The sequence below is a fragment of the Coregonus lavaretus genome (genome assembly GCF_964263955.1).
Source record: "Coregonus lavaretus genome assembly, chromosome: 5".
Classification (NCBI taxonomy): domain Eukaryota; kingdom Metazoa; phylum Chordata; class Actinopteri; order Salmoniformes; family Salmonidae; genus Coregonus; species Coregonus lavaretus.
The window spans coordinates 5,433,488-5,452,165 of NC_139992.1; the positions used below are offsets into that span (position 1 = coordinate 5,433,488).

Below are 18,678 nucleotides of genomic sequence, written 5' to 3' on the forward strand. Positions count from 1 at the left end.
TTTTTACAAGTCTACGGGATGTTCCTATGGAATGCCACAATTCATTTTGATTGCATGTGCTATAAGCGGGTACACCATGAAGTTATACCCTCTCATCAACTTCCTTACTGTCAGCTTTCCACCACACTGACTAGCTGACATGTGGTGTGCTGTCATGTCTCCTGAGGTTGTGGATTATGGTCCAAACTGAGCACTGACATCAACCAAAACACTTAGTCTTACACAGTTATCCTGTTTCCCATGTAAAATAGCCTTTGAGTGACCAAAACATCAACCATACTATATTTTCTCCATTAAAATGTTCAGTTGAGAAAATGTACCTTTTCTCTGATGTCTAACTATCAGTAAGAATGGACAGGCTAGGTGGCCATAGCAACATACAATCTTTGTTATACATTACATCATGCTTTCACAAATGATTTGTTTATCACACCGTTTGTTCATTTCTGTGCTCACTTGTGTGTGTGTGTGTGTGTGTGTGTGTGTATGTGTGTGTGTGTGTGTGTGTGTGTGTCAGTCATTCAGGGATAAATAGAGAGGCAGAGCTCAGAGTTTGTCAGAAGGCTGACCTGACAGGGTCACACACAGGATTAAGCAGGAGCAGGACCTCAGCATTTTGACCCTTTATTACAAATGGAGACACATGAAGATGTTCAATACTGTTTTCAAGACAGAAACTCTTCTTGCAGAAAGGCTTCGCTATCGACGTCTATCTACATAACACTGTACATCTTCTTCTCATTGATTTCAGCAGTTACAGTATTTTTGAACATACTGGTGATCATCTCCATCTCTCACTTCAAGCAGCTCCACACTCCAACCAACCTGCTCATCCTCTCTCTGGCTGTGGCAGATCTCCTGGTGGGACTGATTGTGATACCATTAACGACTGTAGCATTAATGGAACCATGCTGGGATTTTGGGGAATATTTCTGTGTGTTTTATTTCTATGTCACTTGTTTATGTGCTTCTTTATCTCTGGGCAATATGGTCTTGATATCTGTTGATCGTTATGTTGCTGTGTGTGATCCCTTATTGTACCACTCTAAAATAACAATAACAAGAATGATGTATTGTATATCCATTACCTGGTGTTGTTGTATCATATACGATGCTGCTATTGTAAACATATTTGTAAATGTACAGGTACCCAGTAGGTGTTTGAAAGAATGTTTTACTGTAGAAGGGTCAGTCTGGGGTAATATAATTGACTTTGTAATTACAATGGTTGTCCCATGCTCTATTATTATAACACTTTATTTGAAAATATTTGTGGTGGCCATATCACAGGCCAGAAAGGTATTTTCAAAAGAGGCTGCCAGTGTGTCTGGTGTTAAAACTGTACAGGCAAATAAGTCAGAGAGAAAAGCAGCAAAAACTCTAGCTATTGTTGTTTTCACCTATCTAAGTTGTTGGATTCCATTTTATTTTTATTTACTTTTTTTTTTTATTGACAATTTTTTATCATTTATCATCAGCTGTCTGCCACTTGTTAATTCCTTAATTAATCCAATAATTTATGCTTTCTTTTATCCATGGTTCAAAGTAACAGCTACACTTATTTTAACTCTGAAGTTAAGACGTTCATAGTTCCTATGTTTTTATTCCTAAATATGGGTTTGATATGTTTTGTAATACATTTGTTGTAATTGCTTCTTTCATGTAACAATACACTGACATTATTCATCTCAGTGTTGTCATCATAGATACATGTGGTGGTGATACAGAATGATTTTGATGGATTGGAATGGAATGACTTGGAGAAGGCATAAGAAGGCATAAGCTTGTTTTATAAAAGACATTGTAGTCAATTTGGTTTGTATATTCCAAATACCAAAGTCTGTGGTTGTTCCATGTTATTTAATGATAAAAAGTAAGTATTCTAATAGTACATTCCGAGGATGTCAAGATTCATTCTATATGTTGTTTAACATCTCCCTCTTGTGGCTCAATTGGGATACAATGCCTTCATCAAGTGTGGTAAAGTTGAAATGTACAATAATGCATGATATCAGATAACGTCCAAGTCTATCTCAATGGTGTATTGTGTAAGTAGTTGAGGGTAAAATGCAAGAATATGCAATCATGGGTAAAACATTATAGTGTTCAGTAATAAACCATGTGTAAGGCATTTACAATTTTCTCACTATTTATTATTCATTACTCCCACATTTGTTAAATTTAGTAATCTAGGTATTCTCACATTTCTAAATAGCTTATGTATTAATGATTTATAAAATTAATCATAAGATGTTTAATAAAATGTCCTTATAAACTATTTACAAATCATTAGTAAAGTATTTTTGCAGTTCCTAATCTAAATTGAAGACTATTCATACTTTCTTAATGCTATATAAATGTTTTGAGTGACCAGTGTAATTTCTCACAAAAAGATGGACATGCCATTGGTAGACATTCCAGCAGTACCTGATGCTCCTTAAGGTCTCAAAATGACCTAGAACATATCAATGGTTAAACAATAAGCACACAACACAGAGAATGTTAAAGGAAATATATGAACATTTTATTCCAAAACAGTCACACTGTTGTAGTAGTGTGCTGAAAGAAGTAAAGGGTTACTACTATTAATACACTACAAGTGAAGTTGTCCAAATACATAAGGTGTTTTCATTTCTAAACGGTAAAACAGATGTGTATGAAAATACCCTAAAATAAAAGGTGGCATTCTATAATGTGGACTCAAATTAAACATTTGATGTCAAATCCAAAATGCTGGAGTAACGAGCCAAATGTAACTGTTTTGGGTGATGTCAGTGCTCAGTTTGGACCATAATCCTGAACCTCAGGAGACAAGACGGCATGCCACATGTCAGCCTGCTGTGTAAGAAATTTGGCAGTAGGGAAGTTGATGAGAGGGCATCATTTCATGGTGTATTCACTACAGCAAATTCAATCAAAATGAATAGTGGCATTCCATAGGAACATCCCCATAGACTTAAAAAAATGTCCATCTGAACTGAATTTTGAACCACTTCAAGCTGGCTGTTCTTAGTAAACTTATGGAAAGGATTGTGTTTGACCAAATACAATTATATATTTCAGAGAACAGGTTAGCTACTGACTTTCAGCATGCATATAGAGACGGTGTCACACCCTGGCTCTGGGGACTCTATATGTTGAGCCAGGGTGTGTAGATTCTATGTGTTTTGTTTCTATGTTAAATTCTATGTGTTCTATTTCTATGTTGGCCAGTGTGGTTCTCAATCAGAGGCAACGAGTGTCAGCTGTGGCTGGTTGTCTCTGATTGGGAACCACATTTAAACAGGCTGTTTTCCCACAATTGTTGTGGGATCTTGTTCCTTTTGGTTTGTTCCAAGTTGGTTGTGAACCTAGGACGTCACGTTATTCGTTTATTGTTTTGTTCGGGTTATCACTTTGAAAAATAAAGTATGTTTGCTTTCAACGCTGCGCCTTGGTCTACTCCGTTCGACGTTCGTGACAGACGGGCACTCAACTTGTAGTGCACTGACTCAGATGACTGATGATTGGTAAAAATAAATGAATAATTAAAGGATAGTTGGAGATGTATTGTTAGATTTCAGTGCAGCCTTTGACGTAGGCCAAACCGTTAGGATGCTACAGATGGTTTTGTGAGAAGACCGATTTTGGGGATGTCTCATGAACTGACAAGCACCACTAACTCTGTCACCTTTCACCGCAGATGTGGAAGTGCGACATAGGAGGATGCGGTGGATTGAGATGCATCCTATGCAAAAAAACTGTTAACTCTAACCTAAACTGACAGATTTAAGGGGATTTAAAAACAATGCTAATTAGATTTCCACGGGGGCAAGGACATCGACCTTAGGGGGTACATTGTTATTAAAAATGCAAAGTGAAACAGAGAGGACGGAGAGGGATAACTTGCCTCAAATCAAAGAGAAGTATGTCTGTTCTTAGTGGTTAAGAGCGTTGTGCCAGTAACCGAAAGGTCGCTGGTTCTAATCCCCGAGCCGACTAGGTGAAAAATCTGCAATGTGCCCTTGAGCAAGGCACTTAACCCTAATTGCTCCTGTAAGTCGCTCTGAATAAGAGCGTCTGCTAAATGACTAAAATGTAAATAAATGGGTTTTATTTATGAGTGATGAAAAAAAAAAACATGGCAAATGAAACATTCCTAAAATCCACTCCACCAACCAGCCACTCTCTTAAATTTAAATTTAATATAAATCCCCTTTTCACACCTCCTAATATATTTAACTTTTAATATTTATTATATTTAATTTTACTTTGGACTCTAGAACTAGGACCTAGATTTCAAATGACAGTATTTGGAATGTCACAGTCAATATAGGCCCAAAAAATTTTTTGGCCCAAAAACAATGGGAGTGAATGAACTCCAGATGCAATTGTTTTCAACAACCAAATGGAATCTCTTAAATACCATACATGTTCAAAAATGGATTGTGTATGCCTATGTAGCTCAATAATGACTTGATCTGAAATTGTAATTTTGAGAATATTTAAAATCCAGATATTCCTCTGTCATCCACTGATCTTAAAGGGGCAATCTGCAGTTTAAACAACAACAAAGCGGGTACACTGCCACCTTTTTAGGTAAATAGCTTAAGAATGGGGCTGGGGAAATATAACCATTCTCAAATTCATAAAATGGGCTATGCAAGGACTGACCATCCATGAAATCAAAATGATAGTTTTAAACCACCTTCCAAAAATTACTGAGGGAGGGTGGGTACAACTCGAGATGCACACCTCTCCCCAGCTTAAAACATATTTTCATATGACCCTCCCCTTTTACTTGAAGAAAAGTTACAATACCCTCCACCTTCATTCAATTAACTCAATCATGATTATGACCAGTAACAGTGAGAAAGTAGGCCCACCTCCTTACTATGATCAGGGGGTGAAAAAATAAAATCACCTTTATAATACCGCATTGCATCCATCTATCATCTTATTTGTGGGTCCTGGAAAAAAGGCATTTTCTAAACAGATTTTAATCTAATTCTGAAGAAATTAGGACAATATATTTTTTTATACCACAGTTTTTCTGAGCTAGTAGTCGGCATGCCAGAACATAATATGATAGCAGTGCAATTCATAGATCTAAACAGTTTTGAACACCATTTTTAACACATCTGGATAATACATAATCAATTCAATGACAATTACTGTCTCTAGTAAATGGGTTTTGTAGCCTATGTCTATTGTGTGTTGATTGGGTAAAAACAGGGAGCTTATCCTACATTTTATTAGCTCAAAACAATTCAGCTTGTTTGCAAGAGAAAATGGCGCTCACAAAAAGACCCAAAAGAAAGGCGTATTTAGAAAATAGAAGTTTGGGGGAAGAACGGACAGAGACACATTACCTTTCCACCATAGACAGAGGCCCGACGCAGAACAATTTAAACTTAACTGATGGCTACTCTTCTGTGGCTTAACCCAACAAGAGGAGGTCACAAGTGCGTCCCTAAAAGCTGCCTGGGTTTAAAAATCATCTCTTTTACAGAAAGTGAATAGCTCAATTGATAGCGACAGAGTTACACATTGTAGACCTATTAGATTACTTGCCAATGAAAGTAATTTGCTCAGCCCCTGAATGGCATGGAGATGAAACAGATAGAGATACCCTCATGAGCATCGGAGTCACGGCTTTCTTGCGCATTTTGCAGCTCATTTCTAGCGTAAAGCATCACGGAGGAAAGCGTCGTTATAGATCACTTTATAAAATCAGAATCTGTTTTAGTTTCTTCAAAACCTTAAGCTAACAAGAGGAATGCTTTTTGACATTTTCTTTATCAAAATGTAGGCTATGGCATACCCTCACATATACCTACCCCCTCATTAGAACCCTGGTTTTAACTTAACACACCAAGCCCTTCATGGACACAGAGGTATTTAAGGAGTGGTGACACTATTGGAGGAATTGACCGACAAATCTATTGATAGTGTATAATTTCATCTGTCAAACAGGTAGGCATACCTCTTTCTTAAATAGGAAGAAATAGGCTCCGAAATAAAGACCTCCAGTTGTTAGTTAATTTAAATTAAAATGAAGACTGTTGAAATGAATTACTCGAGTTAGCCTAGTTTCAGCACATCGGCAGGATAGAACGGCTGCCTCCAGTAAGACAAGAGGTGGTGGTCTGTGTTTGTAAACAACAGCTGGTGCAAAAAATCTAATACTAAGGAAGTCTCAAGGTGTTGCTCGCCTGAGGTAGAGTATCTCATGATAAGCTGTAGACCACACTATTTACCAAGAGATTTTTCTTCTATATTTTTCATAGCTGTCTATATACCACCACAAACCAATGCTGGCACTAAGACTGCACTCAATGAGCTGTATAAGGCCATAAGTAAATAGGAAAACACTCATCCAGAGGCAGCGCTCCTAGTGGCCGGGGACTTTAATGAAGGGAAACTTAAATATGTCTACCTCATTTCTACCAGCATGTTAAATGTGCAACAGAGGAAAAAAAAACTCTAGACCACCTTTACTCCACACACAGAGACGCATACAAAGCTCTCGCTCGCCCTCCATTTGGCAAATCTGACCATAACGCTATCCTCCTGATTCCTGCTTATAAGCAAAAACTAAAGCAGGAAGCACCAGTGACTTGGTTAATAAAAAGTGTTCAGATGACGCAGATGCTAAGCTACAGGACTGTTGTGCTAGCACAGACTGGAATATGTTCCGGGATTCTTCAGATAGCATTGAGGAGTACGCCACATCAGTCACTGGCTTCATCAATAAGTGCATCGAAGACGTCGTCCCCACAGGGACCGTACGTACTTACCCCAACCAGAAGCCATGGATTACAGGCAACATCCGCACTTAGCTAAAAGCTAGAGCTGCCGCATTCAAAGAGAGGGACTCTAACCCGGACGCTTAGAAGAAATCCCGCTTAGAAGAAATCCCGCTATGCCCTCCGATGAACCATCAAACAGGCAAAGAGTCAATACAGGACTAAGATTGAATCGTACTACACCGGCTCTGACGCTCGTCGGATGTGGCAGGGCTTGAAAACAATGACAGACTACAAAGGGAAGCACAGCCGCGAGCTGCCCAGTGACACAAGCCTACCAGACGAGCTAAATCACTTCTATGCTCGCTTCGAGGCAAGCAACACTGAAGCATGCATGAGAGCACCAGCTGTTCCGGATGACTATGTGATCACGCCGATGTGAGTAAGACTTTTAAGCAGGTCAACATTCACAAGGCCGCAGGGCCAGACGGATTACCAGAACGTGCACTCCGAGCATGTGCTGACCAACTGGCAAGTGTCTTCACTGACATTTTCAACATGTCCCTGACTGAGTATGTAATACCAACATGTTTCAAGCAGACCACCATAGTCCCTGTCCCCAAGGACACTAAGATAACCTGCCTAAATGACTACCGACCCGTAGCACTCACGTCTGAGCCATGACGTGCTTTGAAAGGCTGGTCAATTATCCCAGAAACCCTAGACCCACTCCAATTTGCATACCGCCCCAACAGATCCACAGTTAATGCAATCTCTATTGCACTCCACACTGCCCTTTCCCACCTGGACAAGAGGAACACCTACATGAGAATGGTATTCATTGACTACAGCTCAGCGTTCAACACCATAGTGCCCTCAAAGCTCATCACTAAGCTAAGGATCCTGGGACTAAACACCTCCCTCTGCAACTGGATCCTGGACTTCTGACGGGCCGCCCCCAGGTGGTAAGGGTAGGTAACAACACATCTGCCACGCTGATCCTCAACACGGGGGCCCCTCAGGGGTGCGTGCTCAGTCCCCTCCTGTACTCCCTGTTCACCCACGACTGCATGGCCAGGCACGACTCCAACACCATTATTAAGTTTGCTGACGACACAACAGTGGTAGGCCTGATCCCCGACAACGATGAGACAGCCTATAGGCAGGAGGTCAGAGACCTGGCCGTGTGGTGCCAGGATAACAACCTCTCCCTCAACGTGATCAAGACAAAGGAGATGATTGTGGACCACAGGAAAAAAAAGAGGACTGAGCACGCCCCCATTCTCATCGACAGGGCTGTAGTGGAACAGGTTGAGAGCTACAAGTTCCTTGGTGTCCACATCACCAACGAACTAACATGGTCCAAACACACCAAGACAGTCGTGAAGAGGACACAACAAAGCCTATTCCCCCTCAGGAGACTGAAAACATTTGGCATGGGTCCTCAGATCCTCTAAAGGTTCTACAGCTGCACCATCGAGAGCATCCTGACTGGTTGCATCACCGCCTGGTATGGCAATTGCTCGGCCTCCGACCACAACGCACTACAGAGGGTAGTGCGTACGGCCCAGTACATCACTGGGGCCAAGCTTCCTGCCATCCAGGACCTCTATACCAGGCGGTGTCAGAGGAAGGCCCTAAAAATTGTCAAAGACTCCAGCCACCCTAGTCATAGACTGTTCTCTCTGCTACCGCACGGCAAACGGTACCGGAGCGCCAAAACTAGGTCCAAAAGGCATCTCAACAGCTTCAACCCCCAAGCCATAAGACTCCTGAACAGCTAATCATGGCTACCCGGACAATTTGCAATGCCCTCCCACCCCCACCCCGTCCTCCTTTTTTACTCTGCTGCTACTCTATGTATTATTTATGCATAGTCACTTTAACTCTACCTACATGTACATATTACCTCAATTATCTCGAGTAGCCGGTGCCCCCGCACATTGACTCTGCACCGGTACCCCCCTGTTTTTAGCCTCCCTACTATTATTTTATTTTACTGCTGCTCTTTATTCATCTGCTTTTCTTTTTTTTGCTTAACACTTTTTTTTTTACTTTGCATTGTTGGTTAAGGGCTTGTAAGTAAGCATTTCACTGTAATGTCTACACCTGTTGTATTCGGGGCATGTGGCAAATACAATTTGATTTGATTTGATGTCTTGTCCACCTCCCGTTTGATTGTGCCGTGGCTGCGGCTTCACATTTCAGCACCACAAAGTTGTCACGGTTACTCAAATCTGGCTTATTGTGAAGTCAATAATTCTGATAAAAAAGCCTCATCATGGGCAATGAAACATGTTGTTACTTGGCCTTTGTAGAGGCAAACATCAAAGGTGTGAGTGTTATGAAAATGAGCCCAGAGCAGACAACGGCAACCCATGTGGGTACCGTGGCATAGGCTAGTGTATAAGGAGAGTAGCCTACCAAAACCCCTTGATAGGGGAGACGCATGCAAGCAGACGGGGAAAGTTGTCTTGGATGGAATAAATTGTATAGGAAAACCTGCAAAACGGCGAATGTAAACCAGGGAAAAAACTTACCACCCTCCCCTGTGCCCACGAAATATCCACACAACCCTCCCCCAAGCAAAACAAAAGTTACACCCCCCTCCCCTATTGGGGGAGTAGCAGTGGGGAGTGGGGAGCAGGTAGCTGACTAGTGGTGTCTACAGGGGGGAGGGGGAGTAGGTAATTTACTAGTGGTGGCTCCAAGGAGGAGGGGGGAGGGGGGAGCAGGTAGCTGACTAGTGGTGGCTCCAGGGGGGAGTGGGGATCAGGTAGCTGACTAGTGGTGGTTCCAGGGGGAAGGGGGAGCAGGTAGCTGACTAGTGGTGGCTCCAGGGGGGAGGGGGAGTAGGTAGCTGACTAGTGGTGGCTCCAGGGTGGGGGGGGGGGAGGAGGTAGCTGACTAGTGGTGGCTCCAGGTGGAGGGGGGAGCAGGTGGCTGACTAGTGGTGGCTCCAGGTGGAGGGGGGAGCAGGTAGCTGACTAGTGGTGGCTCCAGGTGGAGGGGGGAGCAGTCGCTGACTAGTGGTGGCTCCAGGGGGGAGGTAGCTGACTAGTGGTTGCTCCAGGGTGGAGAGGGGAGCAGTCGCTGACTAGTGGTTGCTCCAGGGTGGAGGGGGGTGCAGTCGCTGACTAGTGGTGGCTCCAGGGGGAAGGGGGGAGTAGTTAGCTGACTAGTGGTGGCTCCAGGGGGGAGGTAGCTGACTAGTGGTGGCTCCAGGGGGGAGGGGGGGAGGAGGTAGCTGACTAGTGGTTGCTCCAGGGTGGAGGGGGGAGCAGTCGCTGACTAGTGGTGGCTCCAGGGTGGAGGGGGGAGCAGTCGCTGACTAGTGGTGGCTCCAGGGGGGAGGGGGGAGCAGTCGCTGACTAGTGGTGGCTCCAGGGTGGAGGGGGGAGCAGTCGCTGACTAGTGGTGGCTCCAGGGGGGAGGGGGAGCAGGTAGCTGACTAGTGGTGGCTCCAGGGGGGAGTAGTTAGCTGACTAGTGGTGGCTCCAGGGTGTGCTCCTGTAGAACACTGTGAGGGCCCTCATGAACAGGCCACATTTCTTCAGCATCCTGAGGTTGAAGAGTCGCTGTCGTGCCTTCTTCACCACAGTGTCTGTGTGGTTAGACAATTTCAGCTTCTCTGAGATGTGTATGCAGAGGAATTTGAAGTTATTGACCGTCTCCACGGCGGCCTCGTTGATGAGGAAGCATGCATGAGAGCACCAGCTGTTCCGGATGACTATGTGATCACGCCGATGTGAGTAAGACTTTTAAGCAGGTCTGGTTCCTCCTGAAGTCCACAATCAGCTCCTTTGTTTTGCTAACATTGAGGGAGAGGTTGTTTACCAGGCACCAGGCCGTCAGAGTGCCTACCTCCTCCCTGTAGGCTGTCTCGTAATTGTTTAAAAAATAATAAAAATTGGTAGATCAGCTTTAATATTGCAGATAGATTGCAGCTTCCATCAATGTAATTGTCTGCATCATTTCCGATCCCCTATGTATTTTTTGGTGAAAATATTTTTCTATCTATCTATCTATCTATCTATCTATCTATCTATATACACACACCAAAAGTCAAAGGTTTGGACACACCTACTCGTTCAAGGGTTTTTCTTAATTGTATAGAATTTTTTACATTGTAGAATAATAGTGAAGACATCAAAATTATGAAATAACACATATGGAATAATGTAGTAACCAAAAAAGTGTTAAACCAAAATATATTTTATATTTGAGATTCTTCAAATAGCCGCCCTTTGCCTTGATGACATATTTATACACTCTTGGCATTCTCTCAACCAGCTTAATGAGGTAGACACCTGGAATGCATTTAAATTAAAAGTGGTGCCTTCTTTAAAGTTAATTTGTGGAATTTCTGTATTTCTTAATACGTTTGAGCCAATCAGTTGTGTTGTGACAAGGTAGGTGGGTATACAGAAGATAGCCCTATTTGGTAAAAGACCAAGTCCATATTATGGCAAGAACAGCTCAAATAAGCAAAGAGAAACGACAGTCCATCATTACTTTAAGACATGAAGGTCAGTCAATATGGAACATTTCAAGAACATTGAACGTTTCTTCAAGTGCAGTCGCAAAAACCATCAAGCGCAATGATGAAACTGGCTCTCATGAGGACCGCCACAGGAATGGAAGACCCAGAGTTACCTCTGCTGCAAATCAATCCACACTACCCTCCCCCAAGTGACAAAGAAAACGTACACTCCCCCCAGCAGTTACACTCCCCCCAGTAACTGTCCCTAATTGTGCTGTCAATTGAAGTTCATATTTTATGTGTACTAGACACAATTTGTATCTGAAACATTTGGCAGGTAGGAAACATTTCAACTGTTGGGTCTTCAAAGTATGGTGGTGCAGCGCTGCCATACACACACACAAAAAAATCATTTTATTTTATCACCTAAATACAAAATAATGATCACATTAATACGTGATACTGAAATGATCTCATATTAAAACCTCTTAAATGTTAATTCCCCCATATAGGGGACTTTTGTTTTGTTTTAATGTAACAGTTTTATCAAGGCATATCAAGTTATGTAAAGCCAAATCGCTTCACGACAGTTCTGACTGACAGCCCCGCTTCCCAGCTTCAAATCAATTGCCCTCCAATGATATCCACAGCCATTGGAGGCTCTGGAGTCCCGTCTTAACGCTCATTCGCTGATCAGACTGTCCGTCAATTTGTGGTGGAACGGTATATTAAAGGCACACAAGCTGAATTGGGCTGCAAAGCTAAGAGTCTACTGCAGCGAGAGGAAGTAGTCCCATCGTTCTATGACAAAAACACATCGATTTACATCGAATTTAATAAAAATAAATACATCGGATACAATATGAAGATGTGATACAAAACCACTTTTTGTTAATCACTGAGTGACAAACTTTATATTATAATTAAATGAAAGCTGAGATCGTGATGAATCAGTAGAGTAATCACAGGGGGATAGAGACAGCAATGAATGAGAGCAGTGCCCCAGGAAATGAGTCGGATTTTCACTGACCACTCATATAAAAGATGAATACAGTATTAAGGCAGCTGAAGTCTTGTAGCATGTCAGTTCTATAGTTGATTGTGAGTATATGTAGATTATTTTAAAAAACGTTCAAACCCTATTCCCCCATTTTTTTCAGGAATAGGTTGTTCATAGCATATGACATTTTAAAATGAAATCTACAATGTACTATTTGTCATACTATTTCCTATAGCAGTGGCATGCTAGTATTTACTATACTGCTCCTGAGTGGCGCAGTGGTCTAAGGCACTGCATCGCAGTGCTAACTGTGCCACTAGAGATCCTGGGTCGAATCCAGGCTCTGTCGCAGCCGGCCGCGACCGGGAGAATCAATGGGCGGCGCACAATTGGCCCAGGGTAGGGGAGGGAATGGCCGGCAGGGATGTAGCTCAGTTGATAGAGCATGGCGTTTGCAATGCCAGGGTTGTGGGGTCGATTCCCACGGGGGGCCAGTATAAAAAAAAAATGTGTATTCACTAAACTGTAAGTCGCTCTGGATAAGAGCGTCTGCTAAATGACTAAAATGTAAATGTAATACTAGTTCAAAAAGTGCATACAAATCATAGATACCATTTTTAAAAAAGCAACACATCTGAACTTTCTAACAGTATAAGGCATTACTAGGTACTGTTCATGGACTTCTCATGAAGATATATTTTATACGCCATCCACTTAACATTAACATTCAAACATCTTGTTAATATATGATTTATAATATGCTCTAGATCAGGGTTTCCCAAACTCGGTCCTGAGTGCACGTTTTGGTTTTTGCCCAGGAGTGATTACGGATATATTCAAACTCTCCCTATCCCAGTCTGTTGTCCACCATTGTTCCTGTACCCAAGAAAGCGAAGGTAACTGAACTAAATTATTATCATCAAGGACCTCAGCCACCTGAGGTACGGACTGTTTACCCCGCTACCATCTAGAAGGCGGACACAGTACAGGTGCGTCAAAGCTGGGACAGAGAGACTGAAAAACAGCTTCTATCTCCAGGTCATCAGACTGTTAAATAGTCACCACTAGCCGGCCTCTGCCCAGTACCCTGCCGTAAACGTAATCACTGTTACTAGCCCACAACCACCCGGAACTCTACCCCTGCACCTTAGAGACTGCTGTCCTATATACATGGTCATTGAACACTGGTCACTTTAATAACGTTTACATACTGTTTTACCCACTTCATATACTGTAGTCTAGTCTAGGCTAATCCTATATAACTACTACTGCTCAAATGACACCGCTGGTCCTGCTCACACTGCCCTACCCTATGCTTTGACTTCTTTCTCCCCTCTCTCTCCAGATGAAATCTTGCGACTTGTGACGGCCGGCCGCCCAACAACCTGCCTGCTTGACCCTATCCCCTCCTCTCTTCTCCAGACCATTTCCGGAGACCTTCTCCCTTACCTCACCTCGCCTCATCAACTCATCCTTGACCGCTGGCTATGTCCCTTACGTCTTCAAGAGAGCGAGAGTTGCACCCCTTCTCAAAAAACCTACACTCGATCCCTCTGATTTCAACAACTACAGACCAGTATCCCTTCTTTCTTTTCTCTCCAAAACTCTTGAGCGTGCCGTCTTTAGCCAACTCTCTTCCTATCTCTCTCAGAATGACCTTCTTGATCCAAACCAGTCAGGTTTCAAGACTGGTCATTCAACTGAGACTGCTCTTCTCTGTGTCACGGAGGCTCTCCGCACTGCTAAAGCTAACTCTCTCTCCTCTGCTCTCGTCCTTCTAGACCTATCTGCTGCCTTTGATACTGTGAACCATCAGATCCTCCTCTCCACCCTCTCCGAGTTGTGCATTCTCTGCTCTTCCTCAAGGGGAAGGACTGCCCGTTTCCCAGATGTTTAGTTCATTTCATTCCGATCTCCTTTGCATTATTGTAGCCATTTTCTGCTGCCTGTCAACTATGCCTCTGTCTATCCCTGTTCTCTCCTCTCCGCACAGGCTATACAAACACCTCACACCACGTGGCTGCTGCCTCTCTAACCTGGTGGTCCCTGCACGCACCACCCACGTGGAGTTCCAGGTCTCAGGCAGCCTCTGGAACTGCCGTTCTGCTGCCAACAAGGCAGAGTTCATCTCAGCCTATGCTACCCTCCAGTCCCTCGACTTCTTGGCGCTGACGGAAACATGGATTACCACTGAAAACACTGCTACTCCTACTGCTCTCTCCTTGTCTGACCATGTGTTCTCGCATACCCCGAGAGCATCTGGTCAGCGGGGTGGTGGCACAGGAATCCTCATCTCTCCCAAGTGGACATTCTCTATTTTTCCCCTGACCCATCTGTCTATCTCCTCATTTGAATTCCATGTGTCACAGTCACTAGCCAATTTAAACTTAATATCCTTGTCATCTATTGCCCTCCATGTTCCCTTGGAGAGTTCATCAATGAGCTTGACGCCTTGATAAGTTCCTTTCCTGAGGATGGCTCACCCCTCAGTTTGGGGGACTTCAACCTCCCTACGTCTACCTTTGACTCATTTCTCTCTGCCTCCTTCTTTCCACTCCTCTCCTCTTTTGACCTCACCCTCTCCCCCTACTCACAAGGCAGGCAATACGCTTGACCTCATCTTTACTAGATGCTGTTCTTCTACTAATCTCACTGCAACTCCCCTCCATGTCTCCGACCACTACTTTGTATCCTTTTCTCTCTCGCTCTCCTCCAACACTACTCACTCTGCCCCTACTCAGATGGTAATGCGCCGTCGCAACCTTCGCTCTCTCTCTCCCGCTACCCTCTCCTCTTCCATCCTATCATCTCTTCCCTCTGCTCAATCCTTCTCCCTCCAATCTCCTGATTCTGCCTCCTCAACCCTCCTCTCCTCCCTTTCTGCATCCTTTGACTCTCTATGTCCCCTATCCTCCCGGCCGGCTCGGTCCTCCCCTCCAGCTCCGTGGCTTGATGACTCATTGCGAGCTCACAGAACAGGGCTCCGGGCAGCTGAGCGGAAATGGAGGAAAACTAGACTCCCTGCGGACCTGGCATCTTTTCACTCCCTCCTCTCTACATTTTCTTCATCTGTTTCTGCTGCTAAGGCCACTTTCTACCACTCTAAATTCCAAGCATCTGCCTCTAACACTAGGAAGCTCTTTGCCACCTTCTCCTCCCTGCTGAATCCTCCTCCCCCTCCCCCCCCTCCTCCCTCTCTGTGGATGACATCGTCAACCATTTTGAAAAGAAGGTTGATGACATCCGATCCTCGTTTGTTAAGTCAAATAACACTGCTGGTCCTGCTCACACTGCCCTACCCTATGCTTTGACTTCTTTCTCCCCTCTCTCTCCAGATAAAATCTTGCGACTTGTGACGGCCGGCCGCCCAACAACCTGCCCGCTTGACCCTATCCCCTCCTCTCTTCTCCAGACCATCTCCGGTGACCTTCTCCCTTACCTCACCTCACTGATCAACTCATCCTTGACCGCTGGCTATGTCCCTTCCGTCTTCAAGAGAGCGAGAGTTGCACCCCTTCTCAAAAAACCAACACTCGATCCCTCTGATGTCAACAACTACAGACCAGTATCCCTTCTTTCTTTTCTCTCCAAAACTATTGAGCATGCCGTCTTTAGCCAACTCTCTTGCTATCTCTCTCAGAATGACCTTCTTGATCCAAACCAGTCAGGTTTCAAGACTGGTCATTCAACTGAGACTGCTCTTCTCTGTGTCACGGAGGCTCTCCGCACTGCTAAAGCTAACTCTCTCTCCTCTGCTCTTGTCCTTCTAGACCTGTCTGCTGCCTTTGATACTGTGAACCATCAGATCCTCCTCTCCACCCTCTCCGAGCTGGGCATCTCCGGCACGGCTCACTATTGGATTGCGTCCTACCTGACCGGTCGCTCCTACCAAGTGGCGTGGCGAGAAGCTGTCTCCGCACCACGTGCTCTCACCACTGGTGTCCCCCAGGGCTCAGTTCTAGGCCCTCTCCTATTCTCGCTATACACCAAGTCACTTGGCTCTGTCATATCCTCACATGGCCTCTCCTATCATTGCTACGCAGACGACACACAATTAATCTTCTCCTTTCCCCCTTCTGATAACCAGGTGGCGAATCGCATCACTAAATGTCTGGCAGACATATCAGTATGGATGACGGATCACCACCTCAAGCTGAACCTTGGCAAGACGGAGCTGCTCTTCCTCCCGGGGAAGGAATGCCCGTTCCATATCTCGACATCACGGTTGAAAACTCCGTTGTGTCCTCCTCCCAGAGTGTGAAGAGCCTTGGCGTGACCCTGGACAACACCCTGTCGTTCTCCGCTAACATCAAGGCGGTGACCCGATCCTGTAGGTTCATGCTCTACAACATTCGGAGAGTACGACCCTGCCTTACACAGGAAGCGGCACAGGTCCAAATACAGGCACTTGTCATCTCCCGTCTGGATTACTGCAACTCGCTGTTGGCTGGGCTCCCTGCCTGTGCCATTAAACCCCTACAACTCATCCAGAATGCCGCAGCCCGTCTGGTTTTCAACCTTCCCAAGTTCTCTCACGTCACCCAGCTCCTCCGCACACTCCACTGGCTTCCAGTTGAAGCTCGCCTCTGCTACAAGACCATGGTGCTTGCCTACGGAGCTGTGAGGGGAACGGCACCTCTGTACCTTCAGGCTCTGATCAGTCCCTACACCCAAACGAGGGCATTGCGTTCATCCACCTTTGGCCTGCTGGCTCCCCTACCTCTGCGGAAGCACAGTTCCCGCTCAGCCCAGTCAAAACTGTTCGCTGCCCTGGCACCCCAATGGTGGAACAAGCTCCCTCACGACGCCAGGACAGCAGAGTCACTCACCACCTTCTGGAGACACTTGAAACCCCACCTCTTTAAGGAATACCTGGGATAGGATAAAGTAATCCTTCTACCCCCCCCCCCCCCCCAAAAAAAAATTAATAATAATAATTGTAAAGTGGTTGTCCCACTGGCTATCATAAGGTGAATGCACCATTCTGTAAGTCGCTCTGGATAAGAGCGTCTGCTAAATGACGAAACTGTAAATGTATCAATTGACCAATTCGGCACATTTGGGCAGACTTGATACAAAATAGTCCAGTATTGCAATGCTTCACTGGATCAATCTGAAACTTTGCACACACACTGCTGCCATCTAGTGGCCAATAAATTGCGCCTCAACTGCAATATTATATTGTGGCCTTTAACTTGCATTTCAAAGACGATGGCACAAAAAAAAAAAAAAAAAGCATGTTTTTTTGATTGATTTATCTTTTACCAGATCTAATGTGTTTTATTCTCCTATATTAATTTCACATTACCACAAACTTCAAAGTGTTTCCTTTCAAATGGTATCAAGAATATGCATATACTTGCTTCAGGTCCTGAGCTACAGGCAGTTAGATTTGGGTATGTCGTCCTAGGGGAAAATTGAAAAAAAGGGTCCGATCCTGAAGAGATTAAACAGCATGATCATTACACAGGTGCACCTTGTGCTGGGGACAAAAAAGCCAACTTTAAAATGTGCAGTTTTGTCACACAACACAATGCCACAAATGTCTCAAGTTTTGAGGGAGCGTGCAATTGGCATGCTGACTGCAGGAATGTCCACCAGAGCTTTTGCCAAAGAATTGAATGTTAATTTCTCTACCATAAGCTACCTCCAACATTGTTTTTGAGAATTTGGCAGTACGTCCAACCGGCCTCACAAACGCAGACCACATGTAACCACTCCTGCACAGGACCTCCACATCCGGCTTCTTCACCTGCGGGATCGTCTAAGGGGGGATGGGGGGGGGGGGGGGGGGTGCTGAGGAGTATTTGTGTCTGTAATAAAGCCCTTTCGTGGGGAAGAACTCATTCTGATTGGCTGGGCCTGGCTCCCAAGTGGATGGGCCTGGCTCCCAAGTGGGTGGGCCTATGCCCTCCAAGGACCACTCATGGCTGCACCCCTGCCCAGTCATGTGAAATCAAAAGATTAGGGCCTAACTACATTTACAGTTGATGTCGGAAGTCTACATACACCTTAGCCAAATATATTTAAACTCAGTTTTTCACAATTCCTGACATTTAATCCTATTAAAAATTCCCTGTCTTAGGTCAGTTAGGATCACCACTTTATTTTAAGAATGTGAAATGTCAGAATAATAGTAGAGAGAATGATTTATTTCAGCTTTTATTTATTTCATCACATTCCCAGTGGGTCAGAAGTTTACATACACTCAATTAGTATTTGGTAGCATTGCCTTTAAATTGTTTAACTTGGGTCAAACATTTCGGGTAGCCTTCCACAAGCTTCTCACAATAAGTTGGGTGAATTTTGGCCCATTCCTCCTGACAGAGCTGGTGTAACTGAGTCAGGTTTGTAGGCCTCCTTGCTCGCACATGCTTTTTCAGTTCTGTCCACACATTTTTGTAGGATTGAAGTCAGGGCTTTGTGATGGCCACTCCAATACCTTGACTTTGTTGTCCTTAAGCCAT

The 18,678-nt window shown here is 44.4% G+C and overlaps 1 protein-coding gene across 1 annotated transcript; it reads left to right on the forward strand.

Moving 5' to 3' along the window:
* Window positions 1-633: 633 nt before the first annotated feature.
* Window positions 634-1,590, forward strand: LOC311129070 (trace amine-associated receptor 13c-like; the record flags this gene model as incomplete). The annotated part of the gene is made up of 1 exon (XM_084161339.1): window positions 634-1,590. One exon carries the CDS (start codon window positions 634-636, stop codon window positions 1,588-1,590), a length of 957 nt encoding a protein of 318 aa, XP_084017465.1.
* Between the last annotated feature and the right edge of the window lie 17,088 nt (window positions 1,591-18,678).